At 35.3% G+C, this 19,889-nt stretch overlaps 4 protein-coding genes across 5 annotated transcripts; all 4 read left to right on the plus strand.

Annotated features, from left to right (window-relative positions):
* The first annotated feature begins 974 nt into the window (after positions 1–974).
* LOC111799530 (uncharacterized) lies at positions 975–5,206 on the plus strand. Its single transcript, XM_023682883.2, has 10 exons — positions 975–1,286; positions 2,651–2,787; positions 2,886–3,059; positions 3,344–3,577; positions 3,703–3,803; positions 3,941–4,013; positions 4,098–4,166; positions 4,262–4,369; positions 4,487–4,612; positions 4,954–5,206. Exons 1-10 carry the CDS (start codon positions 1,004–1,006, stop codon positions 5,146–5,148), a joined length of 1,500 nt encoding a protein of 499 aa, XP_023538651.2. The 5' UTR covers positions 975–1,003; the 3' UTR covers positions 5,149–5,206.
* Positions 5,207–7,466: 2,260 nt separating this feature from the next.
* LOC111800914 (desiccation protectant protein Lea14 homolog) lies at positions 7,467–8,402 on the plus strand. Its single transcript, XM_023684833.2, has 2 exons — positions 7,467–7,717; positions 7,952–8,402. The coding sequence occupies exons 1-2, from the start codon at positions 7,512–7,514 to the stop codon at positions 8,202–8,204; spliced, it is 459 nt and encodes a 152-aa protein (XP_023540601.2). The 5' UTR covers positions 7,467–7,511; the 3' UTR covers positions 8,205–8,402.
* Positions 8,403–10,781: 2,379 nt separating this feature from the next.
* LOC111800571 (RING-H2 finger protein ATL67) lies at positions 10,782–11,725 on the plus strand. Its single transcript, XM_023684324.2, has one exon. It carries the CDS (start codon positions 10,908–10,910, stop codon positions 11,478–11,480), a length of 573 nt encoding a protein of 190 aa, XP_023540092.2. The 5' UTR covers positions 10,782–10,907; the 3' UTR covers positions 11,481–11,725.
* A 2,886-nt stretch (positions 11,726–14,611) lies between these two features.
* LOC111801053 (reticulon-like protein B6) lies at positions 14,612–16,775 on the plus strand. Of its 2 annotated transcripts, none has more exons than XM_087125849.1 (5): positions 14,612–14,925; positions 15,521–15,701; positions 15,794–15,941; positions 16,181–16,250; positions 16,346–16,775. In XM_087125849.1, the coding sequence occupies exons 1-5, from the start codon at positions 14,736–14,738 to the stop codon at positions 16,510–16,512; spliced, it is 756 nt and encodes a 251-aa protein (XP_086981975.1). In that variant the 5' UTR covers positions 14,612–14,735; the 3' UTR covers positions 16,513–16,775. The 2 variants fall into 2 exon arrangements, with proteins under 2 accessions (XP_086981975.1, XP_023540787.2); XM_023685019.2 differs by having other exon boundaries at positions 14,615–14,925; positions 15,800–15,941.
* The last annotated feature ends 3,114 nt before the right edge of the window (positions 16,776–19,889 follow it).

A 19,889-nucleotide genomic window follows, 5' to 3' on the forward strand; every position in this document is an offset into this window, starting at 1 on the left:
TTACACTGTGAATTGTTCACTAATTATTGCTTTTACTAATTTACCCTCTCATTTCTTAATCCTAGAGATATCTACTAGAGATTCTGTCTTCGTCCTCATCTACTTATTTCATTTTTAATTCTCACTTTCTAAAAATTTATAAGGATTAGGTTTTATGCTAAGGTTATAACATAATTTTCAAATTTTCAATTTTCAATATTACTAACATAATTTTTAACATTATATATATAAATAAATAAATCAATCAATCGATTGGGATGAAAAATGTAATCTTCATTCCTAACTTCATTAAATTAACTTGAAATATCTCTGGTAACTTTTTGACGCGGAGGATGAAAGTTCTAAAAGTTCTATATCTGCTAATCTAGGGAATGATCATGGTTTATAAACAAAGAATACTTTCTCTTAGTTTGAGACTTTTTGGGAAATTCCAGAGCAAAACCATAAGAGCATGCTAATAATTTAGGGAATGATCCTGGTTTATAATCAAAAAATACTATTCCGTTGGTTTGATGCCGCAAACCCATGAGAGTATCCTAATTTAGGGAATGAATGATCATGAGTTTATAATTAAATAATACTATCTTCATTTGGTTTGAGACTTTTTGGGAAAGTCCAAAGTAAAACCACGAGAGTTTAAACTCAATGTGGACAATATCATACCATTGCGGAGAGTCGTGTTCGTCTAACACAGTGTAGGTCCCACAAGTTAAAATGTTTAATATATTTGAATGTTTATCATAATTTTAATATTATTGGTTGTTTGAATTCAAGAAAAAAAGATAAGGCGGATCTGTTTTTTTAATTTTATATGATGTGTGACAGAAACAATGTTTAACAAAATTAATTATGAATGAAATTACCCAATCTACGGTTGAAATCCTATACCGCTGGCCGTACAAATAATCACCACCAAAATAGAAAGGGTTAAAATGGTAATTTTCTTAATATTTTTTTCCCACAATTCGCCCCCTACCATAGTTAAGCTATTCCGCCATTTTTGATGAAGGCACTCCTCTTCCACTCTTTCCCCTCCCCCGCCCGTTCATTAATTCCACTCACAAGACTTCTTTCCGCCGTCCATTGCCGGAGCTCCGTCCGTTCATTGGCAGTCATGGCCGCCACCAATCCCTCTAATGGAGCATCTCCGCCGGAGCACGCAGCTGGCACCTGGTACTCCGTGCCGGAGCTCCGGCTCCGAGACCATTACTTCTCTGTGCCTCTCAATTACTCTCTAGATCACTCTTCTCCCAAGATCTCTGTTTATGCGCGGGAAGTTGTTTCAGGTAAATCAAATCCTAATTTCACTTTAAATTTACTTTCGATTTGTTGAAAATTTTGAACATCGTAATCTAGTTGTGACTGTTCTAGACCACTTGCATACATATATTTTTTCTGTTCATTGATTGATTTTGTGGAGTTATGATGTCATTGTTGTTAATTAGAATTAGGTTAAAACAGTGATATCCATGAAGCACTTCTGCAATTTCTATCTTAGTGCAAAACTGAAACTGATAGTCACCTTGTGGCGGCTTCCTTCAATAATTTCTTCTTATCCATGTAAAACATCACAAATAAGGTAGTTGCTTCTTGTATAAAGAATAAAAAGGTTCGTCTCTCATGTTAAATTCTCATTGTAAAAGGCTCCTTCTAATGTAGGAATCTATCACATTAATAGGATATTATTCGTTAAGTAATTTTATTCGTCATCTCTATCAATTTCAACGGTTCTATTTCTTTCATACTTGTATAAAAAATTATGAAGCTGGAAAACAAGTTGTGTCACTCTATGAAGAACACTCCTCGTGGAGAGTTGCATTCTTTTTCAAGAAATAAGTTCATTGATCTATGTAATGTATTAAAAAAAAAGGAGAAAGAAAGCCTCAAACCATTGGAGTTACATTAACATTCTCCAATTGGTCTGAGAAAAACTGTAAGAGAACAAGAAGAGAATTTAGTTCTTACCAAGATAAAGCAAGGAAAAGAACACTATCATAAAAATGTTATAGGGTTTCTTAATGGGGTTATGCTTATGGTATTTGGTAAATGAGCAAAATTTTCAAATCTTATCCTTTTTTTTATTTTCTAATTAAAATTTTGAGAAAGTTAGAATTTAATCTCTATGGTTTTAAATGTTAGAAATCATCTCTATGGTTTGATAAAACATTCGTTAATGATCCTTACCACCGGGACTATTTATGTGTGTTTTATCAAACCATTGGGAATATTTATGAGGTTTTAGCTAACTCTAAGGACGAAAATCTAGCGATCTTCCTCCAAATCATATGGACTAAATTTTTACTTGTGATTAAAATTGTTGCAGAATGCAATATGGGCTCTAAAAAATTTTCTGAACATCTCAGTCAGAATACAAATAGTTTTCTTGCATCTTCTAGGAGTTGAGTGTTGCTGAAGCTACTGATTCAGGGACTTCTTAAATATTGAATGATATTATAACCAAATCCTTCAAATACTGAAAGCTATTTGGTGATGATTACTTGATTTGCAATCCGTCCCTTTCTCGAAAGAATTATTTTGTCAGTTCCTATATGTACCTGGGTTGTTTTTGTTTTTGGGCATTTATGTTTTGTTAAATCAATTATGATTTTAGTAATTGCGACCCTTAACAAATACAGATTCTGCATTGCAGTGGGGAAAGAAGAGCAACCAATGCCATACCTTGTATACTTACAAGGTGGACCTGGATTTGAGTGTCCCCGACCGACTGAAGCAAGTGGATGGATACAAAAAGCATGCGAAGAATTTCGTGTTATATTGATGGACCAGGCATGGCTTTTGTCGACTACCTTTGAGCAACAGCATTTGAAATATAAACAACTGTTGTCATGATCTTTTATTCCACTTATATATGTATATCACTGCAGCGGGGAACAGGATTATCGACTCCTTTGTCTCCATCGTCCATGTCGCAATTCCAAAGTGCAGAGGACTTGGCCAACTACTTGAAACATTTTCGAGCTGATAACATAGTGAATGATGCTGAATTCATTAGGACTCGTCTTGTTCCTGATGCTGCACCTTGGACCATTTTGGGTCAGGTATGCAATTTAGTGTTTCTTTTTTAGTTTCAAATTTTGTAATCAACATGTTTAGCATGGCGCTCTTTACTCGTCCTTACTTTATTAGATGACTTCTAGTCTTTGCAAGCAACACATTGAGTTTAGTACTTTTCGCTCAACATGTTGAACTTACATAAAGCAATTAGCAGACTTGTTAGCTTTGGGATTTCTAAATGTGGCTTTGCTTTATATAAGTTATTGCCTTCTGTTGTGTGGTATTTTAAATCACTGCAAATTCAAAGATAATCTCTTTCCCTGTACAGAGCTATGGTGGGTTTTGTGCAGTTACGTATTTGAGTTTTGCACCAAAAGGATTGAAACAAGTCCTCATAACTGGAGGAATCCCTCCAATAGGGAATGGATGCACGGCAGATTCTGTCTATAGAGCATGCTTTGAAAAGATTATTATTCAAAATGAAAAATACTACAAGAGGTATCCTCAGGATGTCGAAATCGTCCATGAAGTTGTGAAATACTTGGAGGAGAATGGAGGCGGGGTGAGTACATTCGTGATTTATGTCATCATAATGCTATAAAAAACCCGAACGAAATGCTTAAATGTCTCTCAGATCCCTTTACAACTCTCTGAAAGGAACACTTAGTTCTTTTTGTTTTTGTATAGGTTCCTCTTCCCTGTGGTGGTATCTTGACACCTAAAGGGCTGCAAACTCTTGGGCTTTCTGCTTTAGGATCTAGTACAGGTTTTGAGCGCATGCACTATTTGTAAGGCGTCTTAATTTTTGTCGTTTTGGTTTTATTCTTTTGGATAAATGAATAGTCAACTCAAGAAATGTGTGTAGTAATCTAATTACTCTCTCTTTCCCCCCCCCCCCCCCCCCCCCCCCCCTCAATCATGTCAGGTTTGAGAGAGTATGGGATCCTATAATAGTTCCTGGAGCACCAAAACGAATCAGTTATTTCTTCCTCAATGCTGTTAGTATTCTACAATTTCCATTGGTAGTGATTATTACTAAAACTTCATTCTTGAATGATTCTAACAATTAGACATATTTGCAGATCAGTGGCTGGCTCTCACTTGATTCAAATCCTCTTTATGGTCTCATGCACGAGTCGATATATTGCCAGGTAACCTCCTTTTTTAACTTTTAGAATTACATATTGGTCGTTTGAACTCTCTATAGAGTGAACTTTTTGCCACTTCGTGTTCCTGTTCCCCAAAGGGTGCCTCGTCTCGCTGGTCTGCTCAAAGAATAATGAATGAACTGGAGAACAAATTCGATGCAACTAAGGCTGTAAAAGAAGGATGTCCTGTGTATTTCACTGGAGAGGTAGGAGCATTATACTCATAAAATGTCATCATGGTGATCGAGTAAATAGCCATCTGAGTTTATGAGGTCATGCCATACCTTTTCAAGATTTATGCTCCATTTGTAATGCTTCTGCAGATGATCTTCCCGTGGATGTTTGACGAGATTCATGCCTTGAAACCGTTCAAAGACGCCGCTAATATATTGGCCGAGAAGGAGGATTGGCCTCCCCTATATGACATTGCTGCTCTTAAAAATAACAAGGTATTCTCTCCAACTGCTTCTACATTTCCAAGTAGTGTTTTTTATAATGTTTCTATCTCGAAAATCTCGTCTTTGGGTACTTTACTGCAAAACATCCTAACTTGCCCGAGCGAGTCTGCCATAGGTTCATCTACACCATGCTCGTAGTTACTACATTGTTAGTTTAGCCACTCGGTTTTAAGCATGAACGATCCTCTCCCTTCGTAGTCTCTGTCTCCACCATCACCATCTTCACCGATGTCGATTTTACCATAACAACTTGTCATGACAAGCATTAGGATTAGGTTGGGACTTTTTTGTCGACAAAAAGTTAAAACATCTTTTCGAAATCCCAATCACAGGTCCCGGTCGCAGCAGCAGTTTACTACGAAGATATGTACGTAAACTTCAAGCTGGCCATGGAGACAGCTTCCCAAATAGCAGGAATAAGGCTGTGGGTTACTAATGAATTTATGCATTCTGGTCTGCGTGATGGAGGGCCTCAAGTTCTAGATCACTTGATGGGATTGTTAAATGGAAAGAAGCCTTTATTCTGAGGTTTTTTCTCTAAACTTTGTTGCTTTTCCTCATAATTATTGGATGCAGTCTTTGGCATGACCTTTTCGTTTCCTCCTCAATAAGTTTTATTTCCTCCTCAATAATGTGTGTATATATATATATATATTTGTGTGTGTGTATATATATGTGTGTGTATATATATGTGTGTGTATATATATATCTCTCTGTGTGTATATATACATTTGTATATATACATGTGTGTGTGTATATATATCTCTATATATCTCTCTGTGTGTATATATATATCTGTGTGTGTGTGTATATATATATATCTGTGTGTGTGTATATATATATATCTGTGTGTGTATATATATATATCTGTGTGTGTATATATATCTATATATGTGTGTATATATATCTATATGTCTGTGTATATATCTATATATGTGTGTATATATCTATATGTGTGTGTATATATATGTATATATGTATGTTTATATATGTATGTATATATATATACTATATTATGAGTGAAATTTAAATTATAAACTTGGAACTAAATCTGTGTTTTAGAGTTTTAGAGTACAATGGGTATGAAGATTTGAAAATTTGATGAATGATATTAAAATTATTTTTAAAACTATAATATTTAGATAAAAGAAAATTTATTTTTATTATTTATTTATTGATTATTTAAACATTGAGACGATTTATGGTAAATTATAGAAATCAAAGCTTAAATAATAATAAATTAAATAAAAAAAATTTAAAATTATATGGAAATTAATTTAATTTTTTAAAATAACATAATAGAAAAGGAAAAGAGGTATATTCAAACCTAGAAATGTCCATATAAATTGTAGGATCGAGACCTCTCCTACCCGAATGAGTTGGATTATGAGTTGGGAATTCGATTTAAATGTAGAAATGTCCATATAAATCGTAGGATCGAGGCCTCTCCTACCCGAATGAGTTGGATTATGAGTTGGAAATCCAATTTAAATGGGGTACGAGACCTACCCGAATGAGTTTTCCATGTTAGCTAAATGGAGATTGTGATGGAATTACATTTCTCAACTCCAACCTCGATCCCGTCCCACTCCACTTTTATATATGAATAAAAATTTATATCTATATATATATAATAAGTTAGTTTTGTGTTATACATTGTATTTTATTTATTTATTTAAAATAAATAAACAAAGATATATTTTTTAAAATATTGAAGCTATATTGTACCATTTAAATTTAAAATTTTAGAAATTAAGTTATATTATATTTTTTTTTACAAATTTTTTCAACTTATTTTACATTTTTTAATAGAAATTATTAAAAAATAAAAATGGTCAATTAAAATAAATATTTCAAGAAAATATCCTTACCCTGCAAAATTTACGCTGATCTAAAAAAATAGATGAAATTTGATAGATATAGAATGAAACATAAGACGAGAATGGAAATATGAAAGGTTTTTCTTGTCGATGCTTTGTATACATACTCTCTATTTTATTTTTCCAAATATTTTGCATTTATTAGTTCATTTCTTAAATATTTTTGCAGTATTCATTATATTAAATTTGTTTCTTTTACTAAATCAAGATTTACGGACAGATAAAATAAAATTATTTTAACAAATAAAGAGATAAAAATCAATTTTTCTCCTTTATTGTGAAGATTCCAATTATATTACAAATTTATTTAAAATCTATCTCGGTCTTTGGCATTATATAATTTTTTAATTTCTATATTTTCAAAATATTTTTATTAATTTTATTTTTTAAAATTTTGTTCTATGTGCCTATGGTTTTTTAATTTTTATATATTATTTTTTTAAAGCACTTATTAATCTTACTATAATTTTTCCCCATTCATTTTTAATAAACCAAATTTAAAATAAAGATAATTATTTAAAAGTAAATTTAAAATAAATACAATTATTTATTTTCTAGTTGTAAATATTCTTTTTATTTTTAAATTAAATACTAAAATTTTCATTTAAATAATTAATTATAAGATATAATTATTAGATGGGTTTGAATGTATTATTTATAACCACTAACTAATAAACTCTAAATTTAAATAATAATAATAATAATAGTAATAAATTAAGAAAAAAATGATGGATTAAGATAATTATTGTTATTATTATTCATTTCTTAACCATTTTTCTATTTTCATTTTTTTCCACGTGTACTACATAACTACATTTACTTACACGTGCAAAGCAACACGTGTGACTCGTTGCCGATTCAAACAATTACACGCTTACGTACTTCTCTCGAGTCCGGACGCTCTTATAAAGAAGGATCCGTTTCTCCCGTCTTCTTCTGCATATCCATTTCTCCGTCTTTGCTTTGTATTTCTTCATCTTCTTGCACTTCTCTTCAATCTCCTTGCGAAAATGGCAGGTTTGATCGACCGAGCGAAGAACTACGTCTCCGAGAAGGTCGCTAACATGCCGAAGCCAGAGGCCTCCGTCACCGATGTCGATTTCAAGCGTTTGAGCCGCGATTCCGTCGAGTATTTGGCCTATGTTTCCGTCTCCAATCCTTACAGCCACGCCATTCCTATCTGCGAGATTTCTTACAATCTCAAAAGCGACGGCAGGTTCGTTCGTTCGTTTACTCGCATTTTCAAATTTCCTCTGTTTTTTGATTTCGTAAATTAGGTCACAATCTCACGATCGATTAGTACGTATATATTGAATCGATCGATTAGACGATCTCGATTCGTTCAATAGGAAAGAAGGAATGAAATATTGTTGTTGTTGTTGTTGTTGTTGTTGTTGTTGTTGTTGTTGTTGTTGAGATCGTGTGATTGATGGATCGATCGAATGTGCAGAACGGTTGTGACAGGGACGGTGCCAGATCCAGGATCTCTGAAAGCGAGCGGTTCGACGATGGTGGAAGTGGGAGTGAAGGTGCCGCACTCGGTAATGATAAGCTTGGCGAAGGACATCGGGCGAGATTGGGACATTGATTACGAGTTGCTGATCAGACTCACCATTGACCTTCCGGTCATTGGAGACTTCACCATTCCTCTGTCTACAAAAGGCGAGATCAAGCTCCCTACCTTCTCTGACATGTTCAAATAGCTATATTTCTTTCTTTCTTTCTTTCTTCGGTTAATTTATGTTTAATCAAATGTTACAAGTTCCAAATCACGCTTACGTGATGGATAATAAGGTTGCTTGTTAGCAAGAGCAACATCATCTCCCTACCATATCTATATTCTCTAAACAGTTTGTGTCTAGTTTTATATATATATCCAACCCTAAAATACTTAAAGATCAGTTTTTTTTTTTAATTAATTAATTTATTTTCAAATATAGTACTACCTTAGCCTTCCTAATTGAAGGCTTCATACCAATTAGATAGTATTTCTCACTTATAAATCTATGATCATTTTCTAAATTATTTAATGTGGGACTCACTCCCTCCCTACGTTAGCCAATTACGTTAGCTAATGTGGGACTCACTCCCTCCCTATGTTAGCCAATTACGTTAGCTAATGTGGGACTCATTCCCTCCCTACGTTAGCCAATTACGTTAGCTAATGTGGGACTCACTCCCTCCCTAAATTAGCTTATGTAGGACTCACTCCCAATAATCTTCAACAATTCTCCCCTCGAATAAAGTATGGAGCTCTCAAATAGCCTCCCCTTAACTGAAGCTCGACTCCTTTCTCTAGAGCCCTCGAACAAAGTACACCCTTTGTTCGACACTTTAGTCACTTTTGATTACACCTTCGAGACTCATAATTCCTTGTTCGATATTTGAGAATTCTATTGACATGGCTAAGTTTAAGACATAACCCTAATACCATGTTAGGAATCACAACTCTCCACAATTGTATGATATTGTCCACTTTGAGCATAAACTCTCATGACTTTGCTTTGACTTCCCAAAAGGCTTCAGGTATGATATTGTTCACTTTGAGCATAAACTCTCGTGACTTTACTTTGACTTCCCAAAATGCCTCATACCAATGGAGATAGTATTCATCACTTATAAACTCGATCATTCCCTTCATTCGCCAAAGTAGCCAACATGGGACTCACTTCCCGTAATCTTCAACATAAGATTCATAATATCTTTCTAAATTCGAAATAAATGTACTCAACATTCCCTGTGGGTTAGGACAAATTTATAATTGAAATCCTTGCGGATTTTTCTTTTACAAATAAACTTTAAATTTAATTGCCAATTTATCCGACCGTTGGGAGTTAGAATAGTTTTTTTTTTATTATTATTATTTTATTAATGAAATTTTTAACTTTTTCAACGAATTTTCATGCCTTTCGGTTTTTCTTTAAAAAAAAAAAGTTTCATTTGCTTTTAATTAATTAATAAAATTAAAAAAAAAAAAATATATATATATATATATATATATATATATATATATATATATAGGGAGGATGCGTCGGAAGTGCACAAAAGAACAAAACTAAGTACAAAAGTCAATGGTCAAGTCAAAATTCCATTTTTAAAATATAATATATATATTCCAAAGAATAAATTTATAATTGCGTTTTTAGTCCCGACAAATGTAAAAGGTTTGTAGGTTGTCTATTTAATTATCATATTTTCAATTTTCAATTTATTTTAAAATTATTATTTATTTATTTGAATACAAATGATGTTAATAAAAGAAGTAGGCATTCCATATTTTGAATAGTTTTGAATATACGTTTCTTAATTAATTTAAAAATTGGATGCTAATTTAGAAGGTTGTTTATAATATATTTGGTAATATGTTTATAAGTAATCATACTTTAAATTTTTCAAAATTAATTTATTAACATTTTTTATTATAAATATTTTCTAATTATTTTTAAGTAACATTACATCATTTATTAGATAAATATATTATTTGTATTATATTCTCCTTATTTACTCGGGTTTCTCATGCCCACTAGTCTCTACCTTAGCTTGATCTCGAACCACATTCAATTGGAGAGGTTTAACTCTTATACCACCTATAACGTCTCATGTCCAGAATTTTGATCATAATTTAGAATATGAATTCGACGCCGGATGATGTCGTTATTTCTTTGCATCCCTGAGGCATGATTATGTACTTGCTTGAGCCAAATAAATCTATCCTCATAAAATCAACACGGATCTTTTAAGCATATTTTATTTTCACTCACATATTTATTTGAAAATTTTTCACGAGCTCAATGGGTTGAAGCAAACAATATTACTAACAGTGGTTTGAGCTGTTACAAATGGTAACAGAATAAAACACTGAACGGTGTGTTATCAAGGACAGTGGTCCACTAAGAGGGTTGGATTGTGAGTGGTAGAGAAAAGTCCCACATCGGTTAATTTAGAATATGATGGTCGATTTATAATCAAGGAATACTCTTCCACCATTGTTATGAGTCATTTTGGAAAGCCGAAAAGTCCCACATCGGTTAATTTAGAATATGATGGTCGATTTATAATCAAGGAATACTCTTCCACCATTGTTATGAGTCATTTTGGAAAGCCGAAAAGTCCCACATCGGTTAATTTAGAATATGATGGTCGATTTATAATCAAGGAATACTCTTCCACCATTGTGATGGTCGATTTATAATCAAGGAATACTCTTCCACCATTGTTATGAGTCATTTTGGAAAGCGGAAAGCAAAGAGAAAGGGCGTATTAAATGCTGCGTCTGAAATCCCCACCCACCTTCCCCCAAAAAGTTATCTGCCCTATTTCCTTCTTTCTCTTCTTTCTTCTTCTTCCCCACTAATGGCTTCAACTGCTGCAACTCCATTACCATCTCCATCTCCAAATCCTCTTCAATGTCCTCCTCTTCCACCGCTTCTTCCTCCAATTACTCCTTTGCTAAGCTTGGTTTCGGCTACGCCATTGCCATAGCCCTCGCCTTCCTCGTCCTCCTCTCCGCTCTCCTTCTCGCCTTCTACGTCTGCTGCCGCGCCTCCCGCTCCCGCAACCTCCGTCTCTCTTCTTCCAGGCCGCCTCCTTCGCGCTCCGATGCCGGAATCATTCTCCCGCAAATCATTTTTGTCGCCGAGGACGACGGCGCTCCAGATCGCGACGATGACAACGGCGTCGTTGGCCTCGATCAGGCTGTGATCAACTCTTACCCTAAATTCCCCTTCTCCAAGGAGAAATCCATGGCCGGGGCTAATTGCGTTTGTTCTATTTGTCTATGTGAGTATAAGGAGGCGGAGATGCTGAGGATGATGCCTGAGTGTAGACATTACTTTCATCTCTGTTGCATCGACGCTTGGTTGAAGCTTAATGGCTCTTGCCCGGTTTGCCGGAATTCGCCGCTCCCGACGCCACTTTCCACTCCTCTGCAGGAGGTTGTGCCGCTCTCACAATACATGGCGGATCGGAGAAGGAGATGATCGGTCGCTCCATCGATTGATTCATATCGACAACACTCCAATAGGTTCTTCTATTACTTCTACTCTCTCTTAGTTCCATATTCTCTGTTTGTTTCACCTGTTTTTTCTCTTAGGAAATTGTAAATTCTTTGGTTAAGGTGCTGAGTTTTCTCCTATTTTTGAATGTTCTTGGAACTGTTCGACCTATACATGAATTTTTCAATTCACTTTTTGAGTAATTCGCTAAGAAGCCATGAATTTTTCAATATTCTTGTGTAGATCTGATAGTGTTGGATTCGTTTATCCGAAAATCAAACAAGAAAAAATGAGACAAGAAGAACTTTTCTGGTTCTCTTCCTCCCTTTTCGTGCGAAAAAGTTTGCTTGACTCATCTCAAGGCTCCTCTTTACTTCCACTGTAGTCTTCTGTCTGTTTGCTCCATTTTTCTCTCTAAATTTTCATCTCCATCATCATTTGCTAATGGTTTGCCAAGCGTGCAACAAAATTGCCCCATTGTTTTCCCCTTCTTTTTCCTAAATCCATTGAAATTCAGCAGTAGAACTGAAGAACATCGGTTTCATTCTTTGAGTTAAATCCATAAGCCAATTATCTCTGTTTTTTAGTTTCAAAATCGTGCACAAGATTGAAATGGATGTGAAGAAGTTGGAATCATTGGTTAATTTTGGATGGAATTTGTACGATTTCAAGAACATTCAAAAGGACTGAACATTTTGATGGAATTTGCTTTTGTTTCTGCTTATTATCCCTTAGAACGGTGGATGATGACTGATGTGGTTATGATTTGGATAGGCACTTGGGTCACCTTTCCCGAGTTTAATTATGAATCCATTGATTTCACTGCTTTTTCTGTGGAAATTTCAGACGGGAATGTTGTTGCCTTTTTATTAACAACGGACATCCATACAACTTTATGTTGGGAGATTTATATTTATTTTAATTTTTTTTTTAATTTAACTTAGTGAAAATCGCGAATGTTCTTCGTATATATGTTGATTAGTTGAGTTATGTCGAGGTTGACCAAAATTTAAATTTGAAAAACTTTGTAGAGTTGAATAAACTAAGAACTTAAAAGTAGAAAATTGAAGTTTCAAAAATGTAAGTGTAAAGTTGATGAATGTTGTCACATCTTTGAAAGTTCGTTGACTAAAGGCATTATTGAAAAACTTGTAGAAGAGAATCGAAAGTCTGAAAACCCATCATTTCGTCGACCGAACATTTCACACGAAGAACAACAAATGAACAATATTGCACGAAAACTACAAAATTATGTTGCATGTTTTTTTCTTCTGATTTAGACTATCATGTTCCGTGATTGAAGTCCATAGTCAAAACACATGTAGACTTATCAGGTAGACTACAAATAATAGAGAGAAAACACAGTGAATAACGACATTCAAATAATGAAAAAATATTGTCATATTTGTAAATCTTTTTAAACGTTACAATAAACCCTAATTTTTTATACGAGTTCAGTGACCCTATTTTTTTTTATCGAAATGTTAGAGATTTGAATCCGTGCCTGTCGTGTTATATTTGGTAAAAAAAATTTAAACTTTAACACAAAAATATAAAATAATTAGGGTTGAATTATTGATATGAAATTAAGTTTTGTAGAAACAATAAATGAAATGAGTGTTGGATACACATACCAAATTGGCAATTAATGCTCATAATTCACTCATATATCACCCAAAATTTCATACTTCAAAACTGTCTCCAATTTCAAAGCATCAAAAGGTCCAAGGCTAGTTCAGGTTATAGGCCCAATATATTTGGGCCCAATTGATATGCACTTTCGATAAATCTTTACACTTAACGGGCCGGCCCAAATTGGTACTAAAGGTCTGGCCCTTAAACTATCTTTACTTCAAAGGCCCAGCCCAATCCAACTATTTTTTTACCCACTCATATTCGTAGTTCTTCCGACTCCAAAGGGATGGGTGCACAACCCTTCCTCGTCTCCATTACCATTCTCGTCTCATATTTTATTTATTTTTTTTGTGAAATTCTTTATTCATTTTGGTACCGAGATTTCTCACATGGGAGATCAGTGTTAGACGAGCACGACTCTCCACAATGGTATGATATTGTCCGAGCATAAGCTCTCATGGTTTTGCTTTGGGCTTCTCCCGAAGGCCTCAAACCAATAGAGAGAATATTGTTTGATTATAAATTCACTCATGATCATTCTCTAAATTAGTCGACGTCGAGCACGACTCTCCACAATGGTATGATATTGTCCGAGCATAAGCTCTCATGGTTTTGCTTTGGGCTTCTCCCGAAGGCCTCAAACCAATAGAGAGAATATTGTTTGATTATAAATTCACTCATGATCATTCTCTAAATTAGTCGACGTGGGACTTTCATCATCACATCCCCTCGAACAAAGTACGCCTCCCCTTAATCGAGGTTCGACTCCTTTTTCTTTTGGAATCCTTTGTTCGACATTTGAGGATTTTTCAATCTAGTAGCACGATACCATGTTAAACGAACACGACTCTTCACAATGGTATGATCAGCATAAGAGGTCTCAAACCAATAGAGGGAGTATTCTTTCATTATAAACCCATGATCGATTCCCTAAATTAGCCGTGAGATTTTCTTTATCCTTATTTTTTAAGCTTATTAAAAATCTTGTTGAAATGATTTTTTCTTTTTATTATTTGTTAGACGAACACGACTCTCCACAATGGTACAATATTATCCACTTATAATGGAGTGTATTACATGATTATAAACCCATGACCATTCTCTAAATTAACCAATATGGGACACTTTCATCCTTACTTTATTATTTACTTTGTTTTTTTTGTTTTTTTTTTTTTTTCTCTGTAGAAAAGAAGTGAAAATAAGGACTGTTATGGTATTTCACACAAAACGTGGAACCCATTACGGAGCCACAGAACTGTCCAAGCCGTCCAGAGCTGACCTAGTTTGATTCGATGCCACGTGTCCTCATATTTTCCCCTTCGTGTCGGCTACTTTCCCAAACATTCCTTTTAAATCGTCAGCTTTTTTCAACGCCGTCAATTAACGCCGTACCTTTTTGCGCGACAGTTTCCGTCAATCTGCTTTCGCATTGGCCAACCCGTTAATTAATTAATCAATTAATTTAATATCCAATTGTCATTCTTGCTTCCATTTTCGTTACTTTTCAAATTCCTTCAACTCTTCTTCTAAAACCCTAGTCTCTCTCTCTGCATCGAGTTGCTTGATTTTTCTTCTTCAGATCTTGGTCACTGCAATCGATCAATCATGGCGGACCACTCTGACAACGTAGAGTCGAAATCGGAGTCATTGATCGACAAGATAGTCGAGAAGATTCATGATCATGATTCTTCTTCGTCCGGATCAGACTCTGAAACCGAGGGATCCTTGAAGGAGAAGGTCTTCCGCCTTTTTGGAAGGGAGAGACCAGTTCATCATGTCTTCGGCGGTGGAAAACGTACGGAATCTCACCTCTCTGATTTGAACTCATTGAATAATTGTTTTGTTTTTTTCTATTACATTTCCTAAGTTTTACACTGCTTCTATTCGTATTGTTCGACCTTCGTCTTGATTGGTGTTTCTTAGGCTTCTTTTTGCTCTTTGGATTCGTTCTAGCTTGTTTCCCTATTCTTTGCTTGGATTTAGAATATATAAATAATTAGAAATTATAGATCTGCTTGCTTTACCTTACTGTGACTCATTGATAGTTCAGATCGAGTGTACGCTATAATTGAGTGATTCATTGAGCTTCCAGAGCAGAGTATTTATTATATTCATTGATAGTTCAGATCGAGCGTACGCTATAATAGAGTGATTCATTGAGCTTCCAGAACAGAGTATTTATTATTTTCTTCCCCGAACTTGTTATATTTGTTCCTTGTCCCGGTTTCGATACTTCTACTTCATTTTTTTTCTGCGTTGCACATTTCTGTTTTCACATTTGAATATGTTCTGATGACGATACTTGTCTTGCTTAAGTCGTATGGTACTTTATTTTTTGTTTGGCGGTTGGTAATGTTGATGACCGTTTCTGGCCCCTGTTGCATATGCAGCTGCTGATTTATTCTTGTGGAGGAATAAGAAGATCTCAGCTGGTGTCCTTACTGGAGCCACTGTTATCTGGGTTTTCTTTGAACTGCTCGAGTGCCATCTGCTTACGTTTGTTTCTCGTTCTCTGATCCTCTCTCTTGGGCTCTTGTTTCTTTGGTCCAATGCCCACACATTTATCTACAAGTGAGTTACTGAATCTCAACTTCCTTTTATCAATAATTAAGTTTCTAGCGACTTCAAATTATGCTCTTCTTTCCACTGTTTAACAAATGTAGTTACAGGAGTCCACCCCGAATCCCAGAAGTTCAACTTCCTGCGGACCCCTTCCTGGAGTTTGCTTCAACTTTGAGGGCGGAAATTAATTGTGGTTTTGCATTATTGCGGGACATTGCAACTGGAAGAGATTTGAAGAAATTCATCACTGTACGTATCTGCTATTGATGCACTCTATTTGTCTTTTTTTTGTGTGTATTTTACTTGTTGGGTTTATCTCAACTCTCAAGTAGCAACCGAGCCTGAACAAGTTGCAACTTAATATATATACCTTGATTGGACTACAGATTCGACCATAATACTTAATATGCTAATTTGTAGTCTCAGATATCGAAGTTAGAGTAATTGAATTTTATCTAGATTATAGAAATGTTATGTCTCTGTATCAGGCAATCGGTGGCTTGTGGGTCCTGTCGATCGTGGGAAGCTGGTGCAATTTCTTGACGTTGTTCTACATAAGTAACGACAACTCGAACTCTTATCTTCATATTTATAGCCATCTTTTTATCATCCTTTGTTGATTCTGACGTTTGACAACAACTTTGAAAACGCAGACTTTGTTTTGTTGCACACTGTTCCTGTTCTGTATGAGAAGTACGAAGATAAGATCGACCCATTAGCGGAAAAAGCATTAATTGAGTTCAAAAAGCACTACGCCGTGTTTGAAGAAAAGGTTTTGAGCAAGATCCCAAAAGGGCCATTGAAAGGTAAGAAGGCTTAAACTGGGTCTGGTTGGGTGTCTTCTTCCCTCGCAAAAAATCGGTAACCACATGCTTATTGATCTCTTTCTCGTTGTCTTTTGGCTGCACTCATCCATCATAGTATAGTTGTTGTTCAATCACAAGGGTGGTTTTCGCAATTTAGTGGGTTTGTTCTACAAATGTTGAATTTGTAAGTTATGTTATAAGTTGTATGGGAACTTTCATGAGGGGAAGTACTTTTGTTTGTGGTTAGCTTAGCTAATTTTATATACTTTTTTTTCTCTCTTTCGTTCCAATTTGGGTGATGCCTTGAGGGAAAGAATTATTAAACTAATTTTAATAATATTCAAACTTTTGAATTGAAATTGTTAGTTTTATCTGAAAAATATTTTGAAATTGTTAGTACTTTACCCAAATTGGATTGAAATTGTTTGTGAATTAAAAGAATTTTGAATGGAGAGTTTAATTTCCAGTTTGAATCAATAAAAAACTTCTCCATCTTCATCTTCTTAAGCAACTCTTGTTGTCTAAAACCACTTGTTCCATTTGAAACTCTCCTTTCTGTCATTTCCTTCAACCTTGTAGGCTACATTTTTCTTGTCTAAAAGCATATTTCGAGGTATATATTTATATATAGTAATATATTTTATTATAGCCGTAATTAGTTAGAAATTTATATTTGATCTTCTGAATTTGATGGTAAAGATTAATGAAAATTGGACTTTAAATCCTACGGGGACGATTTGTAACGGCCTAAGCACACCACTAGCATGGGCTTTCCGTTTCGTGCTTTCTCTCAAGGTTTTTAAAATGCGTATACTAGGGAGAGATTTTCAGAGTTTCGTTCTCCTCCCCAACTGATGTGAGATCTCACAATCTACCATCTTTAAGACCCAGAGTCTGCACTCGTTCCTTTCTCCAATTGATTTGGGACCCTACCAAATCTACCATCGATCCCACCTATGTTTCTAGACTTTCAATTCATTCTGGACTTTTGATCCTAGTTATGTTTCTCATACTTTTAATCCCACCTTTGTTATTCATTCTTAATATGGTATCAGAATATCATTTTTAACTATATATATATATATATATATATATATATATATATATATATATATATAACTATATATATATTAAAATGTCATCACTAGCCCAATAGGATTAAGCCCAACTGAGTAATTATATTTATGATTTAGGATTTTAGGGATAAATGTAGGAAAATGATTTAGGAATTTTAGGAATAAAGTTAGGAAAATGATTTAGGTATTTTAGAAAAAACATGAAGAAATTTTAGGAATAGATTGACTACATATACCCCTCCACTCTACCTAGTTCATCATCCCAAGAAATACCAAGCAACACAAAGTAGTGGTTTCTACAAAGTGTCTTGTACTCTCTTCTCGATTGGTCTTAATAAAGTGTGCGAGTGTTTCCCACAGACAGTTGTGTTTCACAATCTGGTATCAGAGCGAGGTTAGTGTAGGTTATCTGATATCTTGGAATTCTTAGTATGCTCTGTGGTTGCAGCTCTGTCTGATCTTCCACATCAGAAATGAATTCTTGAGATTAGTAGTGAGTGAGTTTTTTTGTGTCGTGAGTAGTCCGTGACTCTGCAAGTCTTGTGTCGAAAGAGCTTGTTTGGTATTACTGAGGTATAGCCAACACGATGGGTGATTTCCAAATCGTTGGAGGAATCAAGAAACTCAATAACAACAACTACAACACGTGGGCAACATGCATGGTGTCCTATTTACAAGGACATGATCTTTGGGAGATCGTTGGCGGGTGCGAAACTACGCCGCCAGAGGATGATTCTAACGGCGCCTTGCGCAAATGGAGAATCAAAGCAGGCAAAGCAATGTTTGCCTTGAAGACCACAATCGGAGAAGAGATGTTAGAGCATATTTGGGATGACAAGACACCGAAAGAAGCATGGGACACGTTCATGATATTGTTCTCAAAGAAGAATGATACGAGGCTACAACTTCTGGAGAATGAGTTGTTGTCAATTTCACAACGTGACATGACGATTGCTCAGTACTTCCACAAGGTCAAGTCGATCTGTCGGGAGATTACTGAACTAGACCCGAAGTCCGCCATTGTAGAATCTCGAATGAAGAGGATTATAATTCACAGATTGCGACCAGAATATAGAAGCTTTATTATTGCTGTACAAGGATGGCGCACTCAACCATCACTTGTAGAGTTCGAAAATTTGTTAGCGAGCCAAGAAGCCATGGCCAAACAAATAGGAGACATCACATTGAAGGGTGAAGAAGAAGCACTCTACACAAGTGAAAGCCGGAGCAATAATAGGCCGTCTACAAAACGCGGATACAATGGTGACAAAAGAAGAAGTCACCAAGGAACTGTACAACCAGGGAGAACTTAGAAGAACGATAATAATAACTCTCAAGGGAAAAGATTTGAGGGCATTTGCTACAATTGCGGGAAGAAGGGCCACATGTCTAGAGATTGTTGGTCCAATAAAAAATCTGTCGAGAGCAATGTGGCATCCTCCAACATGGAGACGGAGGAGGAATGAGATGCAGAGGTACTGTATGCTATAGAAGAAGATGAGCTAGCACTCATGGCGATGATGGGAGACCATATCGATTATGAGAATGATTGGATCATTGATTCAGGATACTCAAACCACATGATTGACGATCAAAGTGGTGCAATGGAAGAGGGGTGACCCTCAGAGAAGGAAGTATTACCAAGCCTTAAGCAAATTGAAGAAATTCTTCTGGCGGGAGAGAAAATTGAAGAAATTCTTCCACAAAAGATGAGGGAGCAAATTGAAGAAATTCCACAAAAGACGGGGGAGCAAACTGTACACATTTGCTTAAGTGCTGATGTGCCTGAAGATTCAAGTGACACTAGTGTTGGTGAGCAAGAAGTGACTCAACCAAGCGATCTTTTGCAAGTGGATTTACAAAATAAAGTGTACCCCGGATGGATCAATTGTGAGATACAAAACTGAGACTATAGATCCAGGGTTCTCTCAACAATATGGACTAGACTATGATGAAACGCTTAGTCCAGTGGCAAAGATCATTATCGTACAAGTTCCTCCAGTACTTGCGGTAAATAAAAATTGGAAATTATGGCAAATGGATATGAATAATGCTTTCTTGCATGGAGAGTTGGACTGGGAGATCTACATGAACCAACCAAATGGATTTGAGAATGAAGTTGGAGTCATTAGTCAGTACATGCGAAGTCTGAAGAAGCTTCCTTTGGATGCGGCTCGATGGACCTTGAGATATGTCAAACAATATCATGATACTCGAAGGTCAAGTATTGGGTATGTGTTCAAGCTCAGTTCAAAAACAATCTTTTGGTGTAGGAAAAGACAACCAACAGTATTATTGTCTATTAGAGAAACAGA

Source organism: Cucurbita pepo, chromosome 8 (genome assembly GCF_057944985.1).
Source record: "Cucurbita pepo subsp. pepo isolate OVF chromosome 8, ASM5794498v1, whole genome shotgun sequence".
Classification (NCBI taxonomy): Eukaryota; Viridiplantae; Streptophyta; class Magnoliopsida; order Cucurbitales; family Cucurbitaceae; genus Cucurbita; species Cucurbita pepo.